Source organism: Ciona robusta, chromosome 14 (assembly GCF_009617815.1).
Source record: "Ciona robusta chromosome 14, ASM961781v2".
NCBI lineage: Eukaryota > Metazoa > Chordata > Ascidiacea > Phlebobranchia > Cionidae > Ciona > Ciona robusta.
This window is the reverse complement of record NC_143248.1, coordinates 998157-1012829: the sequence shown is the minus strand read 5'-3', so window position 1 is coordinate 1012829 and position 14673 is coordinate 998157. Positions and strand designations below refer to the sequence as shown.

The 14673-nt window shown below is 33.7% G+C and overlaps 3 protein-coding genes across 8 annotated transcripts; 2 read left to right on the top strand and 1 right to left on the bottom strand.

The window, feature by feature from the left end:
- Window positions 1-2345: 2345 nt before the first annotated feature.
- On the top strand, window positions 2346-4230 carry LOC149724727 (sulfotransferase ssu-1-like). Of its 4 annotated transcripts, none has more exons than XM_089892105.1 (3): window positions 2346-3279; window positions 3617-3757; window positions 4005-4230. In XM_089892105.1, exons 1-3 carry the CDS (start codon window positions 2692-2694, stop codon window positions 4008-4010), a joined length of 735 nt encoding a protein of 244 aa, XP_089748231.1. In that variant the 5' UTR covers window positions 2346-2691; the 3' UTR covers window positions 4011-4230. The 4 variants fall into 4 exon arrangements, with proteins under 4 accessions (XP_089748231.1, XP_089748230.1, XP_089748229.1 ...); XM_089892104.1 differs by having other exon boundaries at window positions 3617-3763; XM_089892103.1 differs by having other exon boundaries at window positions 2350-3279; window positions 3998-4230.
- Window positions 4231-4453: 223 nt separating this feature from the next.
- LOC149724726 (bile acid-sensitive ion channel-like) lies at window positions 4454-12431 on the top strand. 3 transcript variants are annotated; one of them, XM_089892072.1, is made up of 11 exons: window positions 4454-4677; window positions 6199-6308; window positions 6623-6725; window positions 7439-7597; window positions 8090-8209; window positions 8609-8758; window positions 9235-9352; window positions 10361-10456; window positions 10758-10861; window positions 11108-11252; window positions 11554-12431. In XM_089892072.1, exons 1-11 carry the CDS (start codon window positions 4585-4587, stop codon window positions 11712-11714), a joined length of 1359 nt encoding a protein of 452 aa, XP_089748198.1. In that variant the 5' UTR covers window positions 4454-4584; the 3' UTR covers window positions 11715-12431. The 3 variants fall into 3 exon arrangements, with proteins under 3 accessions (XP_089748198.1, XP_089748200.1, XP_089748197.1); XM_089892074.1 differs by having other exon boundaries at window positions 4510-4669; XM_089892071.1 differs by lacking the exon at window positions 4454-4677 and adding an exon at window positions 4957-5601.
- Window positions 11953-14496, bottom strand: LOC149724725 (vesicle-associated membrane protein 7-like). The gene is made up of 6 exons (XM_089892114.1): window positions 14206-14496; window positions 13687-13863; window positions 13274-13386; window positions 12891-12958; window positions 12742-12834; window positions 11953-12599 (listed from the first exon to the last, which is right to left on the bottom strand). The coding sequence occupies exons 1-6, from the start codon at window positions 14349-14351 to the stop codon at window positions 12498-12500; spliced, it is 699 nt and encodes a 232-aa protein (XP_089748240.1). The 5' UTR covers window positions 14352-14496; the 3' UTR covers window positions 11953-12497.
- Between the last annotated feature and the right edge of the window lie 177 nt (window positions 14497-14673).

Here is a 14673-nt window from a genome sequence, read left to right as displayed (position 1 = left end):
CCTTGCTTTAAATAACCAACTTCCCTTTTTCCCGGCGTAACTTACCACGTCATAGCGATATATTTTTTACTTCAATGACGTACGGTCGTACGCGCGGCCAAGATGTAGACTGAATGACGTAGGGCTAAACCAATCAACATTTTTGCAAAAAAACTTTAAAGATGGTCAAAATATATATTGCAAATTCGATAAATTATTTAGAAGCGATAAATAATGTTGTGAATATCTTGCTTGATTGCAAATAGCATTCATGTGTGGTAGTAAAACTACTTTGCTTCGCATTTTTATAGAGACGGCATTGTGTTTTCTAAAACTGTGTCATATTTCTTGGTTTTGTCCCCTAGCCCCTAACTTTTGGAAATGTATAAAACAAAACACCCGCGTGTTATAACGACTGCCGTTTTCCCGCCACGCGAGGATAAAAGTTTTATTACATTTAAACTTCTGTATACCATATTACATTGCTAAGCATACAGTTCCAGTTTGCCTATAAACCTGACGCCGGGCATTTCTTGCAAACGTTGTTGTGGACTTGAATTCTAAGATATAGATTAATTAATTCTCGGATTAAGTTGATATTGCACATAAACTTCGTGCTCGTCTGCTAACTGGTTCAGTATTATCCCAACACGTTTTGAGCTAACGTGATTTTATGGGAAAGGATTAATTGGATGATATGCGCCCACATGATTGATATGTCTGACAATGGTATAGACTCATGCAGTAATATGAATGTTTTCTAACATATACGACTCCCAAAGTCATGTTGCAGTCGTGGATTTGAATGCAATCCTTACAACGTGATGTTTAATATTTGTTTGTCTCAATATTCAAATATGAGGTTTATAAATGATCTTTATTCTTCCGCTTCGTGTTCAATTGCAATATTGCTGGGAAATTTCAAGTAATTAAAACCATATCATGAACTGTCTTATAAAGTAATTTGTCATCGCTAATCATACAACTTAGCCGCCTAGTGCGACATTAAGAACAATATAAACACATGGCATAAGAAACTGTTATATTTTATACGGGTGAGGCTCTAAAGGGCCATCGAGGCAATTAGGCTTATACAGTATTTAGGCCGAATTTGTACCACAAGATACCGCTGCACGGTGGAGAATTTCGTATTGTGCAAAAGCGACACTCAGAGCATTTACTGCAGAATACAATAACTTTAACTCTGAAAATGATAACATTGCCAATAAGTTGGTCACGAGTAATTAGTGAAAGGCTAACACTTCCTTTGGCGTGCTCTAGTTACGTGCTTAACCATTCAAGTGCCACGCTTCCCATAATGATAAATAACCTTCAGACGCATGATATACGACCTTTGTTCATCAATATAAAGAATAAACGGTAATTAACAACTCTGAGGTGATTGGTATATACACGTCTGCCAAGTCCTGCACACGCCATTGAAATAATTGTGATTTTCGTGAAAGGACGATCGACTGTAATGTAATATTGCATATGTCAATGTGAAAAAATTAAAAATACATTTCTGTGCCCTTTGACGCCAATGGTAATATCATATTAATGTGTTATTGATTGCGTAGGCGGACTATCTGCTTCGCACGCAGAACTATTTAACGTGATTGAAAGAAATGTCCCCACGTTTTATGGAATGTGAATTCGTTGATTCATCACGCAAACCAATATTTCATGTTAATTAAATGGTAGGGAGGGAGAAGATGGTTTATCATATTTTAATTATCTTTCCTCGAGAATATACGATATCTCAAATATAAGCACTCGTTTATTATAGAAATGCCATGTCAAAGACTTTGTTATTAAAAGTATAACAATACATATATACAGTAGGGTGGGGGAAGATGAAACATCTTTTCCTTTTATTTTCTCGTCCCACTTGGTAGTAAACAAAGAACATTCAAAGAATTATAAAACTATATCTTTACGACTCTCATAAACCGTTCTTAATTGTTGGAAACTCGATCAGGATGTTTGGATATTATGTGCTATAAAGGTGTCCTATCTCCCCTATACGGTAGGCATATACTCTATAAACACTCGTTAATGGAGACCGGCACGCTATGTCAAAATCTTTGTTATTAAAAGTAACAACACCTACATGTGTGTTGTATTATATTAGAGCTTCCATGTCATCTCTTTGAACAGGGTGTGGGCACTTTAGTAATACATGAACATATATTCGTATGTTCGCTACGTTATAGCAGTCATATATGTAAGTCCCGACAACGTGTTTCCTAAATTACGACAGAGTAAACAACGTGGCTTCTGTTATATTCGTGCATTTAAACTCTTAGAAGCTATAAGCTTCCCGTTCAGGTTAGTCGGAGAAATCTTTATTTTGCCGTATTTCATGCATCACTAGTTACTGTTTGAAGTGCAGTGCAAACAGAATGTTACCGAACGGTTTGTTTTGTGTGGTCCTGCGGCAATGCTGTTTATCATAAAGTGTGACCTGTTTGATTGGTTATGTCTGTTTGATTAAAACATAGCCTTTACATACATTTGTGCAGTATATGATTACACTGAACAGGTTGAAAAGAGGAAGCTGCAGAAGATAGCTATAACGAAGTAATGAGTAATGGTTGTTTGTATTTGTCACTTAATACAGAACTAAGTAGAATTTCGAGATAGCAAACACAGCACCGGTGGTTTTGAAAACTGCGTTTTTATATTGTATTATATAGTTTCAATTAAGAGATGGAAACTCCTAAAGTTGAAAGAAATCCCAAGATAGTTTATGTCACAACTAAAACCGGTGAAAAGTATGCGATGCCATCTCATGCAAGTCAGCAATGTTACGACGATGCTGTTGGGTTTCCGTTTGACCAGGATGACGTCATTATCGCTAGTTACCCAAAGAGCGGCACCACGTGGACACTGAATATCGTAAGGTTAATATGTGGAATGGAAATCAAACCTGGTTCGATTATTGAAAGCGAGTTTCCCTTTCTCGAGTCTAGCAAAAGAAAACGCCTGGATGAACATAAATCAACCCATAAACCTGCGTTCTATCACACCCATATTCCATGCGACCACTTTGAGTTAAACGAGAAGACGAAGTATATTTGGGTGTTACGGAATCCCAAAGACGTATGCGTGTCTTTTTACCATCACACCAAACTATTCAGCAACCTCTATGAATACGACCACGGTACTTTCGATCATTATTTCAAGTTGTTTGCATCCGGGAAAACAGATTACGGCAGTTATTTCAGTCACGTAAAAAAATGTTCAGAGCACGCTAATGACAAGAATGTACTATTATTATTGTATGAAGACATGAAGGTAAAAGTTTCATTCGTACCTACTGACATTTCGTTTTATAAATTGATATAGTTTGGTGGGGAAGACGGGACTAAATATATATATATTTACGGGACTGTCCCATCGTCCCCCTATTACCATATTAGACTTATTACTTTCATTATTAACTGGTTTCGTACAAAAATGGGTACGAATTCGGACGCTTTTCTGGCAGTTACATTCGTTATAGCCAGCAGTAGCTATATGGCCATTATGCATAAACAAGTCGCAATGCATGGTCAACCTACTACAATATGAAGCTGAATGTTTCATATTGCTAATAGTAATGTATTCTTAATTTGTTTCCATTTGCTTTTAGGTGGACACAAGATCAGCCATCAAACAAATTGCTAACTTTCTTGGTAAAACTTACGCGGCCAGGGTCAGCAACCCGGTTACTATGGAGACTATCTTTGAAAAATGCAGCTTCCGCGAAATGTCTCAAACAATGGATCAATTTGTAAGCGTACGTATTTGCTAAAATAATGTTTCGGTAATGCTGAATATAAACCCATTATAGCAGGGTGGGGGAAGATGGGACATCTTTTCATTCTATTTTCTCATCCCATTTGGTATAAAACAAAAAACACTTGAAGAACTATAAAACCGTGTCCGTTACGATTAGGCTATTTGGATATTCTGTGCTATAGGTGTCCTATCTTACTCTATTGTACTATATATATATATTTAATAATCGCAGTCGACAGTTATAAAAGACGGCAAGTGTCCAGTTATACGACGGGGAGTTGTAGGAGATTGGAGAAGTCTAATGACAAGAGAACAAGCTGAAATTATTGACCGAATGACTACTGAGCACGGACTTCAACATTACTGGAAAAACTATGAGGATATTGTTTAAATCAAAGAAATTTTTATGAATTTGTAAACTTTTACATACGGACTCAGGTTTAAATAAAATGCAGTACGTTATAATTTACATTGCCGTTAAAATACATGGCCAATAAAAAACACGTTGTGTTCGTCTATCTACGCAATGGCCTCAAGATGGTACAATCTGTATCACAAGTTCATATCGGAAGACACATTAAAAGGTTACTTGAATAAACTTGTATTGGATGCACGAATTTTGAATCTATTTGAACATTTTTTATCGACTTCCTTAAAGCCTTTTATTTTTATTCTTAAACTAGGGATTTCCCCATAAATTCGCGGGTAATTATTTTGTTTTAAACTTGTTAATTCATTTACTCATTACTTTGTGGCTTTGCGTAGAACTAAACTATCTGATTGTAAAAGAACAAGTTTTTCCCTGAACGTCTATTATGAATGTCAAGAAATTGTACCGTTTCTTCGTTTGACCAGGCCAAGCAAAACCGAACTCATTATATTTGCCAAGATGATCAAAGTACTGGTACCGCGGTACGTATTGTAACGTATATACTTTAATATTTGTGTACGTGCGCCTATATAATCTACCGTTACTTTTATTGGGTACGTTAGGTTGTTGTATATGTGGCTTATGATTTAGTTTGAGTTTGTGAGCCTGGTTTTAGAAGTCTGGTTTCTAAAACATTGTTTATCATATGTTAAAATTAATTAACAAATTAATTAATGTGCATGTAAAAAATTATCGTTGACTAATTAAAAATTTGTAAAGAGATTAAACACATTACATAACTATTAACTAATACTCTATAGACTGTGGTTTGCTTAACATTTTGTAGATAAACTGGTCACTTAAACTGAATATTAAAACCGTTGATTCACTCCTATTGTTGACACAACAATGGTGGAATAATGTAGGGATTATGTGGTCACAAGACTCTTTTTCAGGGTTCGGCCGAATCATATAAGTTTTTGGCGAATTTAGACTTTAGTATATATTTTGCAGTACCTTACTTCAAACACAGTGATACAGTAACAGATTTTATTGTAATAAGTCTATATATAATTACATAGGTGATAGGTGTTTATTCACATATGTTTGTATGAGTACAGTTTTTATTTTTAGCAGTTTTGAAAAGAACTATCAACACTTGTACACAATAGTTTAAGCAAAAAAAATTAATTTATTTCTAGGTTTTAAGCCAATGCTGCTATAACCAGAGTTACAATATATATGATAGTTAGACAATTTGAAAAGTTAGGAGGAAAACCTTTAATTTATAATTAAATATGAATGTTACCAAGCAACAAAATAAGCCGAGGTCAGCACTTTTAAAGAAGTTTTCTGACACGACTACATGTCATGGGGTCGTACAGATAAAAAATGGGAAAAATATGTGGACAAAAGTTATGTGGGGGTGTGTGGTTATTACCGTGTTTAGCTTACTGTTATGGCAGGTAATATTATCATTATACACCAACATACTTACTGAGGCGCCTAAGTTTTGATTATCCAAGTCAAACTTATAGTTACAAATATCAACTACTTATTATCTGATACTTAAACTTAGAAGGTAATTACTCCACTGGCACATTATGCACTGGTTACAGTTTAACTTTCGTATTACCCGACACAATCATTGTCATTGATAATGGCTGTTACGCAGCGCGATAATCGTAATTCAATTGTCAACACGTAATTGTGGATGGTTTAAAAAATATGTAAATCATATGTGTTTGTTTACTTCATTATGGAACAATTAATACTCATTGCGCCGAATTCCAGGTTGGGCATTTGCCTAACCTGCCTGACTACATTAGGCGCCTATGTACGTACTTATTTTAGTTGAATTATTTAAAGGTTTATAAATTTTTGATTAAAACAACATGAAATGTGATAGATAAGAAATATATATATTCTCTTTAGAAATATTAAAATTTGAACAAAAGGCCATAACTGACACCTGTATGGTATACCATGTACAATTTGCAAGAAATATTGTTTGATTTTATTTGATATTATTATTGTTAAATCACTGATATTTTTCCTTATAGATAGCAGATCGATGCAATGCATACTTTGCTTACAAAACAAGCGTTCAAATAAAAGATGTTTTTGTCAATGAAATTCCTCTGCCAGCTATTACTGTTTGTAATTTCAACAGGTTTCTTATTTGAATTTGTAAAAACCATTTGTATATTTGATATGTACTTTATCTGTTTGTACAATTATAAAGGGGTTATGAAATGGGTTAGCGTTTATAAAAATTACAGGTATTAAATATATAATATATATGTATATCTTTTTTCTGTTTTTTTTTTAAGGAATTTACCCGCTTAAAAGCAGCACATTTTTAAATTTAGGGATATTTTATGAGGTATCAATATATTTAATGCATTTATTTACTGTGTACATAACTTAAGGGTTCTCTTTAAATCTTTTATTTAAATTTAGTTTCAAAAATGAATCTGTTCCTAGATACTTCGGTATTGATAACCCAATTGAACAACTAGCCATGGATCAACTATCTACAGTGCTGGACAACAGATATAATATTGAGAGTGTACTTTACCATAGACATGTAAGTTGGCAATAGTTTTGGTGAAGTTTGTGTTACAGCTTATCAATATCCAGTAAGTTACATACATGGTAACTCGTAAGCAGGCACAAGGTGGATAAAACGTTAACATTAACCCCACACAAAGATAAGCCAAGTTACATTCATTCATTCATTATTACCTACTTACCGCGTTACCGGTTGGTGTGGGAAAAGTTGTCTATTATATTCTATTCTACGTGGGTGAGGTCCACAGAGTGGCATGACTTGGGAGATGGGACCTGAGATTTAGGTGAGTTTGCCAGCCTATTACCCCCTCACAAAGGGTGATACAACCTATTAGTGACCACTGGATTAGTGGATTGGAATACTGTCCATTGAGTGTCTTGTCCAAGAACACATATGGGTTACAACTTACAATACAAGTGCTTAAACAGCTTCAAACTTACTTCCAATGCGAGACTATGAAAATCATAATCTAGTAGGGTGGGAAAAGACGGTACACCTTTAGCACATACTATCGAAGCACATACTATCCAAATATAATGATCGTGTTTTAAACAATTAACAACGGTCTATGGGAGTCGAGAGGACTGAGGCTACAGTTTTATAACTCTTTAAATATTATTTGTTTACTAAGTGAGACGAGAAAGTAGAATGAAAAGGTGTCCCATCTTTCTCCACCCTACTATATATAGACTGTATTAGAAGTTAAGAACTAAAATCTTGTTTTTCAGAATGAATCTGTGAATTACTTTAATTGGACAAAGCCTGGATTTTCACTGAGGAAATATATGATGGACAATGGGTGGAATTTTGTGAATGGCTACAATCAAGGGATCTATTTTCCCACTGTCTATTACTGTACATTGGGAAAGACAGTTGCATGCTCACATGTAAGAACATTCTGTTAGTTTTAACATTGTCTATCGTGAGGCTGGTGTTCACACAGCTTTTATAATAATGTTACTCCATTTAAATTATGATCTTATTCTAAACAAGTTAACTGTTAGTAATAATAATAGTAAATGTTGCAATTTGTTTGTAATAATAGTAATTGTTAAACTGGACTATGTTGAACTGCTTTTATATTACTGTTACTCCATTTAAATTTCAATTCTATTTTTAACAGGTATTCCAGCTTATTGTTTAAACTAATAAACAACCAAACAAGCTTTTTAAGAAATGTCATTCACAAAGTTTTGTTCGTGGTAACTCGTAAGCGGGCACGAGGTGTATGAGCACCCGTGTTATAATGACAGTCATTTTCCGGCTACGCCAGGATAAATAATTCGTATATTCATAATCCTATCAATTGACTGCCATGACACCAAACATCTATATAAGATAGTAGTGATTGCATGGTTGTTCTGTTTTTTTATAACCAGGCCAACTTCACTGCTGTGCTCACAAACCACCTTGGTGTTTGCTACACACTTAATGTAAACACCTCGCAAACAATAGCTGGGAAAATGCATGGTTTCACAGTAGTACTGGACACATATCAGGTAAGTTTGGGATTTCTCTGACTTTTACATTTAGGATAAATTAGTAAAATGCATCTGTGTTACCTTATAGCCCAAAAATACTTAATTTATATATTTTGTGATAAACTAAATTTGGTAATCGAAAAAAAATAAAAATTACATAAAATTTATATTTAATATTGCTAAAAAAGTCTATCTTCTTTCATTGTTACAAAACATTAGGAACTTTATTGTTTAGTGGATCAATTACTTCTGCTATTTGTTTGTATGGAAGCATAGCAACCTAAAAGCTGCTTAACTGTGGTATTGAAATTTATTTAAAAAGATGCAGGAAACTAGCAGAGCATATCTGCATATATATATATATTTGGTCCTGAAATGTCTTGAAAACAAATGACTATCAGCATGCATGCAATACAGAATCAATACACCGAGAACATAATACATGGGAATTGGGAAGGAGGGATTCTGTTCCAGGTTCATTCACCTTATGAACCTCCAGAAGTTGATAGGTTCGGTTATTCAGTGGGCACAGGAACCTGGTGTTCGGCAGCAATTCAGAAACTCAAGGTAAACAGTGTTCAGGACATTGGTTTAAAGTTAGAATGTATGTTGAACTGGAATGAATGAATGAATGTAGCTTTGCCTTATCCTTACATGGTGGGACAACTACAGTTGTTACAACTTACAACGCAGATGTTTTGTTTCAGACACCTCGTGCCCGCCCACAAATTACCAAGTATGTATTATGTAACTTTGTGGGTGGGTAGTAGTTTTTTATTTATTTTCCGTATGGTAACCAAAGTTTCTTTTTATATTTATGGAGAGAAAAATGATATTTATATAGTAATTTCTAATCACAAGCTTGTTTAAACCCAAATGCATTATGTGATTACTGTATTTTGTTGGTTTGTAAGCAGCTATTTGGCAATTTTGATCCAGTTTATATAATATATATGTGTGTGTTTACTGTATTTTGTGATTATATATGTGTGTGTTTACTGTATTTTTTATTATATATACATTTCTTCCATATTTTTATTCAGTTTACAAACATGCCTACTCCATGGGGTGTATGTAACCCTGCAAATGAAGTGTTAAAGTATCATGACACTTATACTTTATCAGCTTGTATGAAGGAATGTGTTGAAAAAAGGATAACAGGTTTGTGATACTTTACATAAAAATTATCAAATTTGTTTTATATTACACATATTTAACTTTGTTTTTCCGTTACATAGATTATGCAGTTTTGTTTTTACACCTAATGTGCTTATTGCGCCATGTTTAAGTGTAGGTAGACCTATCATAAATGTATTTTAAATTAAATACTTTTGTCCTATTGCGCCACCGGGGTTTTTGTGTATGAATCACAAGCCACATTATCATAGAGATCTTATAAATTATTAATGAAGTGGCATCATAGGTCATGTGACGTAGAATAATATTCTTTGTTGTATCATCATCTCACACCCGACAGATGTGCCGGAATTTTAATTAATTTTCATTTCCGTTCCAATTGTGTGATTTCTGGCTTAACCAGGTGGTGATATTACAACATCTGTTTGTAGGGATGCACATTACAGAATTTCAAATTCGTGAGATTCGAATCCTTTTGTATTGAAATCTAATTACGGGATTCGGTATTCTGTTAAATGACGCCATTACACGTGTTACTATACTAACAATTTTTAAAATTTAATAAAGATATTACGACATCTGTTCTGTCTGTGAAGTTTTCTTTGTAAAAATACAGGTTCATAATGTCTTAATAGCACGCGATTACGTAATAGTTGTATTTATTCATCACTTAGTTTGCTGGGGCTGTGGGTTCCTACTTTAAATTGAATTTTTATTATTTGCTTTTGACTTAAACAATCTTACATTAGTGTTGTATTTTTAGTGATTTTTGTTGTAAATAAAACCAGAAAAAAATGGTTCTATTTAAATAAAAGCCTGAAGCTAGTTGGACTTTTTTTGCTGCTTATTTATGTCACGATTAGTTTTTTAAGTTTTATCAGCCGACTAAATTTCTGTGCATTACTTTTTACAGAAGTTATTTGGTTGTCTACCAAATTTTAATCGAGCAACTTTAAAAAGCAAATCTAATTTAGCCACTGACAAGTTTACTTGGTGGACTTTAATACAATATATGTGGTTTATTTCCCCCAGATATTTGTGGATGTCGTGGTCCATCTATTATAAACCCAGAGGATATTCCAGAGTGTTCTCCAGTTCAGGCTTTGAATTGTTTTGCTAAAGAACTTGGTAAGTTTATGCATTTAAACATTACTGGCTGATTGTGATTGCTGTTTTAATTGAGTACAATTCAAATTAAACATAAACATAATCACTTACAAAGTAACGTACATAGTAACTCGTAAGCGGGCTTGAGGTGTATGAAACAGAACATCTGTGTTATAACCACTGTCGTTTCACAGCCATGCATGGATATAAACAAGTTACATTCATTTATTCATTCAAAATCAAGTAAACAATTACAAATAGGTTACCATAGTATATTATGTATATTAATATACAACATGTGTAAAACATTATTTTGTCACAGCAAAAGCAGAAGCAGTTGTAACTCCACAGAATTGTAATTGTGCTTATCCTTGCAAAGACATCAAATATCAAACTACATTGTCCTATTCAACTTTTCCGCACTTGGTAAGTATATAGTTTAGAACAGCAGTTCCCAAACTGGGTACAGAGACCAACTGGCGTCCTCACAGCAGTTATAGAATCCAAGATTTTTATGCGGCCGCAAAATTTTAAAATAATTGCAAAGGGTCCACCAGGCAACCTTTTTAGAAAAGCTTTGGAACCGCTGGTATAGACTTTTTTTCTTGATCCCTGCCATTTTGATGTCATCAGATGAATTAACTTTAAATTTTGACATTGTATGTTTGATAGAACGGGGCCAGACAAGCTGAGGCACTTTTCAATTTCTCAAAAGGTCATTATCACACCAATGTTGTTGGTTTGTCAGTTTATTACGAATCTCTGACCATTACTAAAATTGAGGAAAGCCAAAGCATCACAGGATCAGCTTTGCTCAGTAAGTGTTGTCACTAATGAGTTGTCCAAATTATTAGGTATACAAAAAAGATTCCCAAAAATAATCGCCCACACAGTAGCATTTGTGGTAACTCGTAAGCAGGCATGATGTGTATGAAACAGAACACCTGTGTTATAACGACTGTCGTTGCCCCGCCATGCGAGGATAAATAAGTTACATGCATGGTAACTCGTAAGCGGGCACAAGGTGTATGAAACAGAACACCTGTGTTATAATGACTGTTGTTTTTCAGCCTTGTGAGGATGAAGCAAGTTACATTCGTTTACATTTTTGTACATAGGTGACATAGGAGGCCAGCTAGGACTATGGATTGGAATAAGTGTGGTAACATTATTCGAGTTTTTCCAATTTATTGTACGGTTTGTGCACAATGAGATAATTTCATTAAGAAAACCAAAAGTAACAAAAACCCAAGTTCTGGACATCCAGCTTCATGGGTGAAATGAAGGTGTCATATTTCTTTTGATACATTTTTACAAACTAATAGTAAAAGTTATGCTTTTTTGAATGAATATTTTATAGTTCTTTCATACATTTACTATATTATAATGTTTTAAAGCATACACCTGACAATCTAAGACATAGTTCAAGCTTGGCACTTATAATATACATTCTGCTTTGTATTGTTTTAAAAATTATTTTGATCTGTGGATTTTCAGAATTTAAAAAACGACAGAAATACATTTAACTTTTATTTGTACGTCATATAAATGTATACCATAGTAAGAAAAATGGAGAATTTAACACATGCATTATTACTACTGTTGGATACATATTTGCAAAATGGTTGGGATGATTTTTTTATGTGTACAAAAACAGGAGGGTAAACTTTTTAAAATGAGCGAAACTACATTTCAATTTTGTGTTATGGCAGTGAAATGTAGACCTATATGTTTTGGTACTGAGCACAGCATATTTGGTTATTAAAACTTTTCCAAACTAAAAAAACATATTACTGAAAAGTGAAAACTGTAGGCGCAAAACCTGGGGTGGCAGGGTGGGCAGGCCAACCCTGGAATTTTCTGCAATATATTAATTAATTACCAATAGAACGAATTTTGTTTCACAAGAATGCACGTCTATCCCTGCCTCTCATGCATTTAAAAAGTTAAGGGCCTATAGTGGGAAACATTACATGCATTTTACAAATGCATTAACGCTGATGTCAAATCCTTTGATTGCACGGAGATACAGTTAGCCACACATAACATGCATTGTCACATCTCATGTCAAAGTTAAAGTCTTATTAGGAGAATTTGATTGGTGCACACATCGTGGCCAATTCATTCCACCACAAGCAGCACATATAATGAAATAGAGGACAATCTATAAAATAAATGACATTAAGATTTTGTTTTTACTTTTGGCCCATAAAAAATATCGAGTGAATTATTATGAGTTTACTCGAAAAATAAATTGTGAATTGTTTCAAAAAATAAATTCATTATATTTCAAAAACTCCACTTACTATTGCAACAATAACTAGAATCACAGTGATCTTCACATTTTTCCACCACAGCCTTCTACGTAAAGTTGTGCTTTGCTTTTTAAATGTGACCGCCTTCAAATATTGATTATATCAACTTTGTTTTAGCACAAAAATATATCAATACTTACAGATTCTGAAAGGTCCTCTGTTTTATCAACTAATAGATTTAAATTCTCTCCTCGATTTGCAATACTGTCTGCAATAAAAAGGAATGTAAAAACATTTATGTGTTTACTACCAACCTACACCACAGCATCGATTCAAAAATAGAAAGAAAAATTATTGGCATTAAAATATGAGAGATACCAAAAACATATCGTTAAAAGAGATTGGTCTTGATAACTTTTTAATTTTTTTCACTGCGCACTTACTACTCCCGGCATCGGTTAAATTTTACTACCCATTGGATTTAAAAAACTTTGTATAAAAACACACAAAAAACAATAATGAAGACTTTGTACAATTGTGGTGAAATTTAGGCGAATTTATTATTATTAAAACACTTCCTTACCAATATTTTTCACCATGATTCCTTTAAGATCATTAAGTTGATCCTGAACTTCTTCTACTTTGTTTTCCGGCTCTTCATTGCTGCTAAATCTCTTCATCTGAACCATCAGAACCCTGATAAAGCATACATTTTTGTTTCTTTTTGAAGAGATAACATAGATTGTGAATCCAACTTTTAAACTTAGATAAGTTTCAAAAACAGAAAGAAATATCTTCCACAAAGTTACATACATTGTAACTCGTTAGCTGACACATGTTGTATGAAACAAAATACCCGTGTTATAACAACTGCCATTTTGCGGCCATGCGATGATTAACAAGTTACATTCCTTCAAGAGTTACATAAAACAACTTTGTTTATAAGCCATCCAATAAACATTATATCCCTTATTGTTGCTAGTTAAATACAGTAACCTGGCAAAGTCAGTGTCCATGGCGTAGGGCAATGCTGTATGGACATTTTTTCCGTAAGTTGATTGAAATTTTTTTCTAATGTCTGATAAATATCGAAAAGCTTTTGATCGCTCAAAATCATCCTCAGTGATAGCCATGTATACGATCCGGTCGTCGCAAATGTAATGGAACAAATAGCTAGAAAGAACAAAAGAAAGAATGAATGAATAAAAATTATTTTGTTTCTTTGGTTACAATAACAAAGAACGGGAAAGTTTACTAAAGCAAACAGATGGATAGTAATGGTAAAACAACAGCTGTTAAACTGCTTATTGATAAATCAATAAAAAAATGTTTTGGATGCAAGACATGACGGTTACACCCTAAGAAAATGGAAAACAACATGTTAACTTTCATCAGGAAATTAACTGTCATTGAATAATATTTTATTTATCAACAAAATTTACACAGAAAGGTTTTCAGTTGACTGCAAAGGAATATAAAGTCAGGAATACACAACACAAGTTAAAACATACATACCTTCCATGTGAGTAGGTCAACTTTGCATCATCTGCTGTGATCTTGCTAAGAATTTGCTCGGAGACTTCCTGGAAATTACCAGCACAAGAAGCATATCGTGCCAGAACAGTTGTTCCACGGGCGATTATCGAAAACAAAATCGTCATACTAGTTTAATCACGTTTACCGCTAATACCAACAGCGTACTTTATATGAATATTGGTGGTTGACTACCTTTATCGTTTATGTTTAGGTGTTTAATAGTTAAAAACTGCTGACAACGAAACCAGGCAACTGACTCATAGGCAATTCCTTTGATCAGCTGTTTGTTTTTGTTGTTTATTTTTTCAGGTTTTTGCATGCAGATCACGTGATTATATAAACTCACAAAGGCAAATGAATTATTTTCTGTCAAAAATCGTCATGCCTATATGCATTAATTATTAAATGTTGTTGCCAAGAAAAGTTAAATTTTAGCTCACCGTACAG

Bases quoted from the DNA above. Each gene is read 5' to 3' on its own strand.
- LOC149724727 (XM_089892102.1), top strand. From the start codon at position 2,692: ATGGAAACTCCTAAAGTTGAAAGAAATCCCAAGATAGTTTATGTCACA. The intron at 3,280-3,616 runs GTAAAAGTTTCA...ATTTGCTTTTAG, and splicing joins TATTGTATGAAGACATGAAG to GTGGACACAAGATCAGCCAT. The intron at 3,764-3,997 runs GTACGTATTTGC...TAATAATCGCAG, and splicing joins CAATGGATCAATTTGTAAGC to TCGACAGTTATAAAAGACGG.
- LOC149724726 (XM_089892071.1), top strand. From the start codon at position 5,434: ATGAATGTTACCAAGCAACAAAATAAGCCGAGGTCAGCACTTTTAAAG. The intron at 6,726-7,438 runs GTAAGTTGGCAA...CTTGTTTTTCAG, and splicing joins GTGTACTTTACCATAGACAT to AATGAATCTGTGAATTACTT. The intron at 10,457-10,757 runs GTAAGTTTATGC...ATTTTGTCACAG, and splicing joins TTGTTTTGCTAAAGAACTTG to CAAAAGCAGAAGCAGTTGTA.
- LOC149724725 (XM_089892114.1), bottom strand. From the start codon at position 14,351: ATGACGATTTTGTTTTCGATAATCGCCCGTGGAACAACTGTTCTGGCA. The intron at 13,864-14,205 runs GTATGTATGTTT...TGTTCTTTCTAG, and splicing joins TTGACCTACTCACATGGAAG to CTATTTGTTCCATTACATTT. The intron at 12,959-13,273 runs GTAAGGAAGTGT...TTTTTATTGCAG, and splicing joins AATCATGGTGAAAAATATTG to ACAGTATTGCAAATCGAGGA.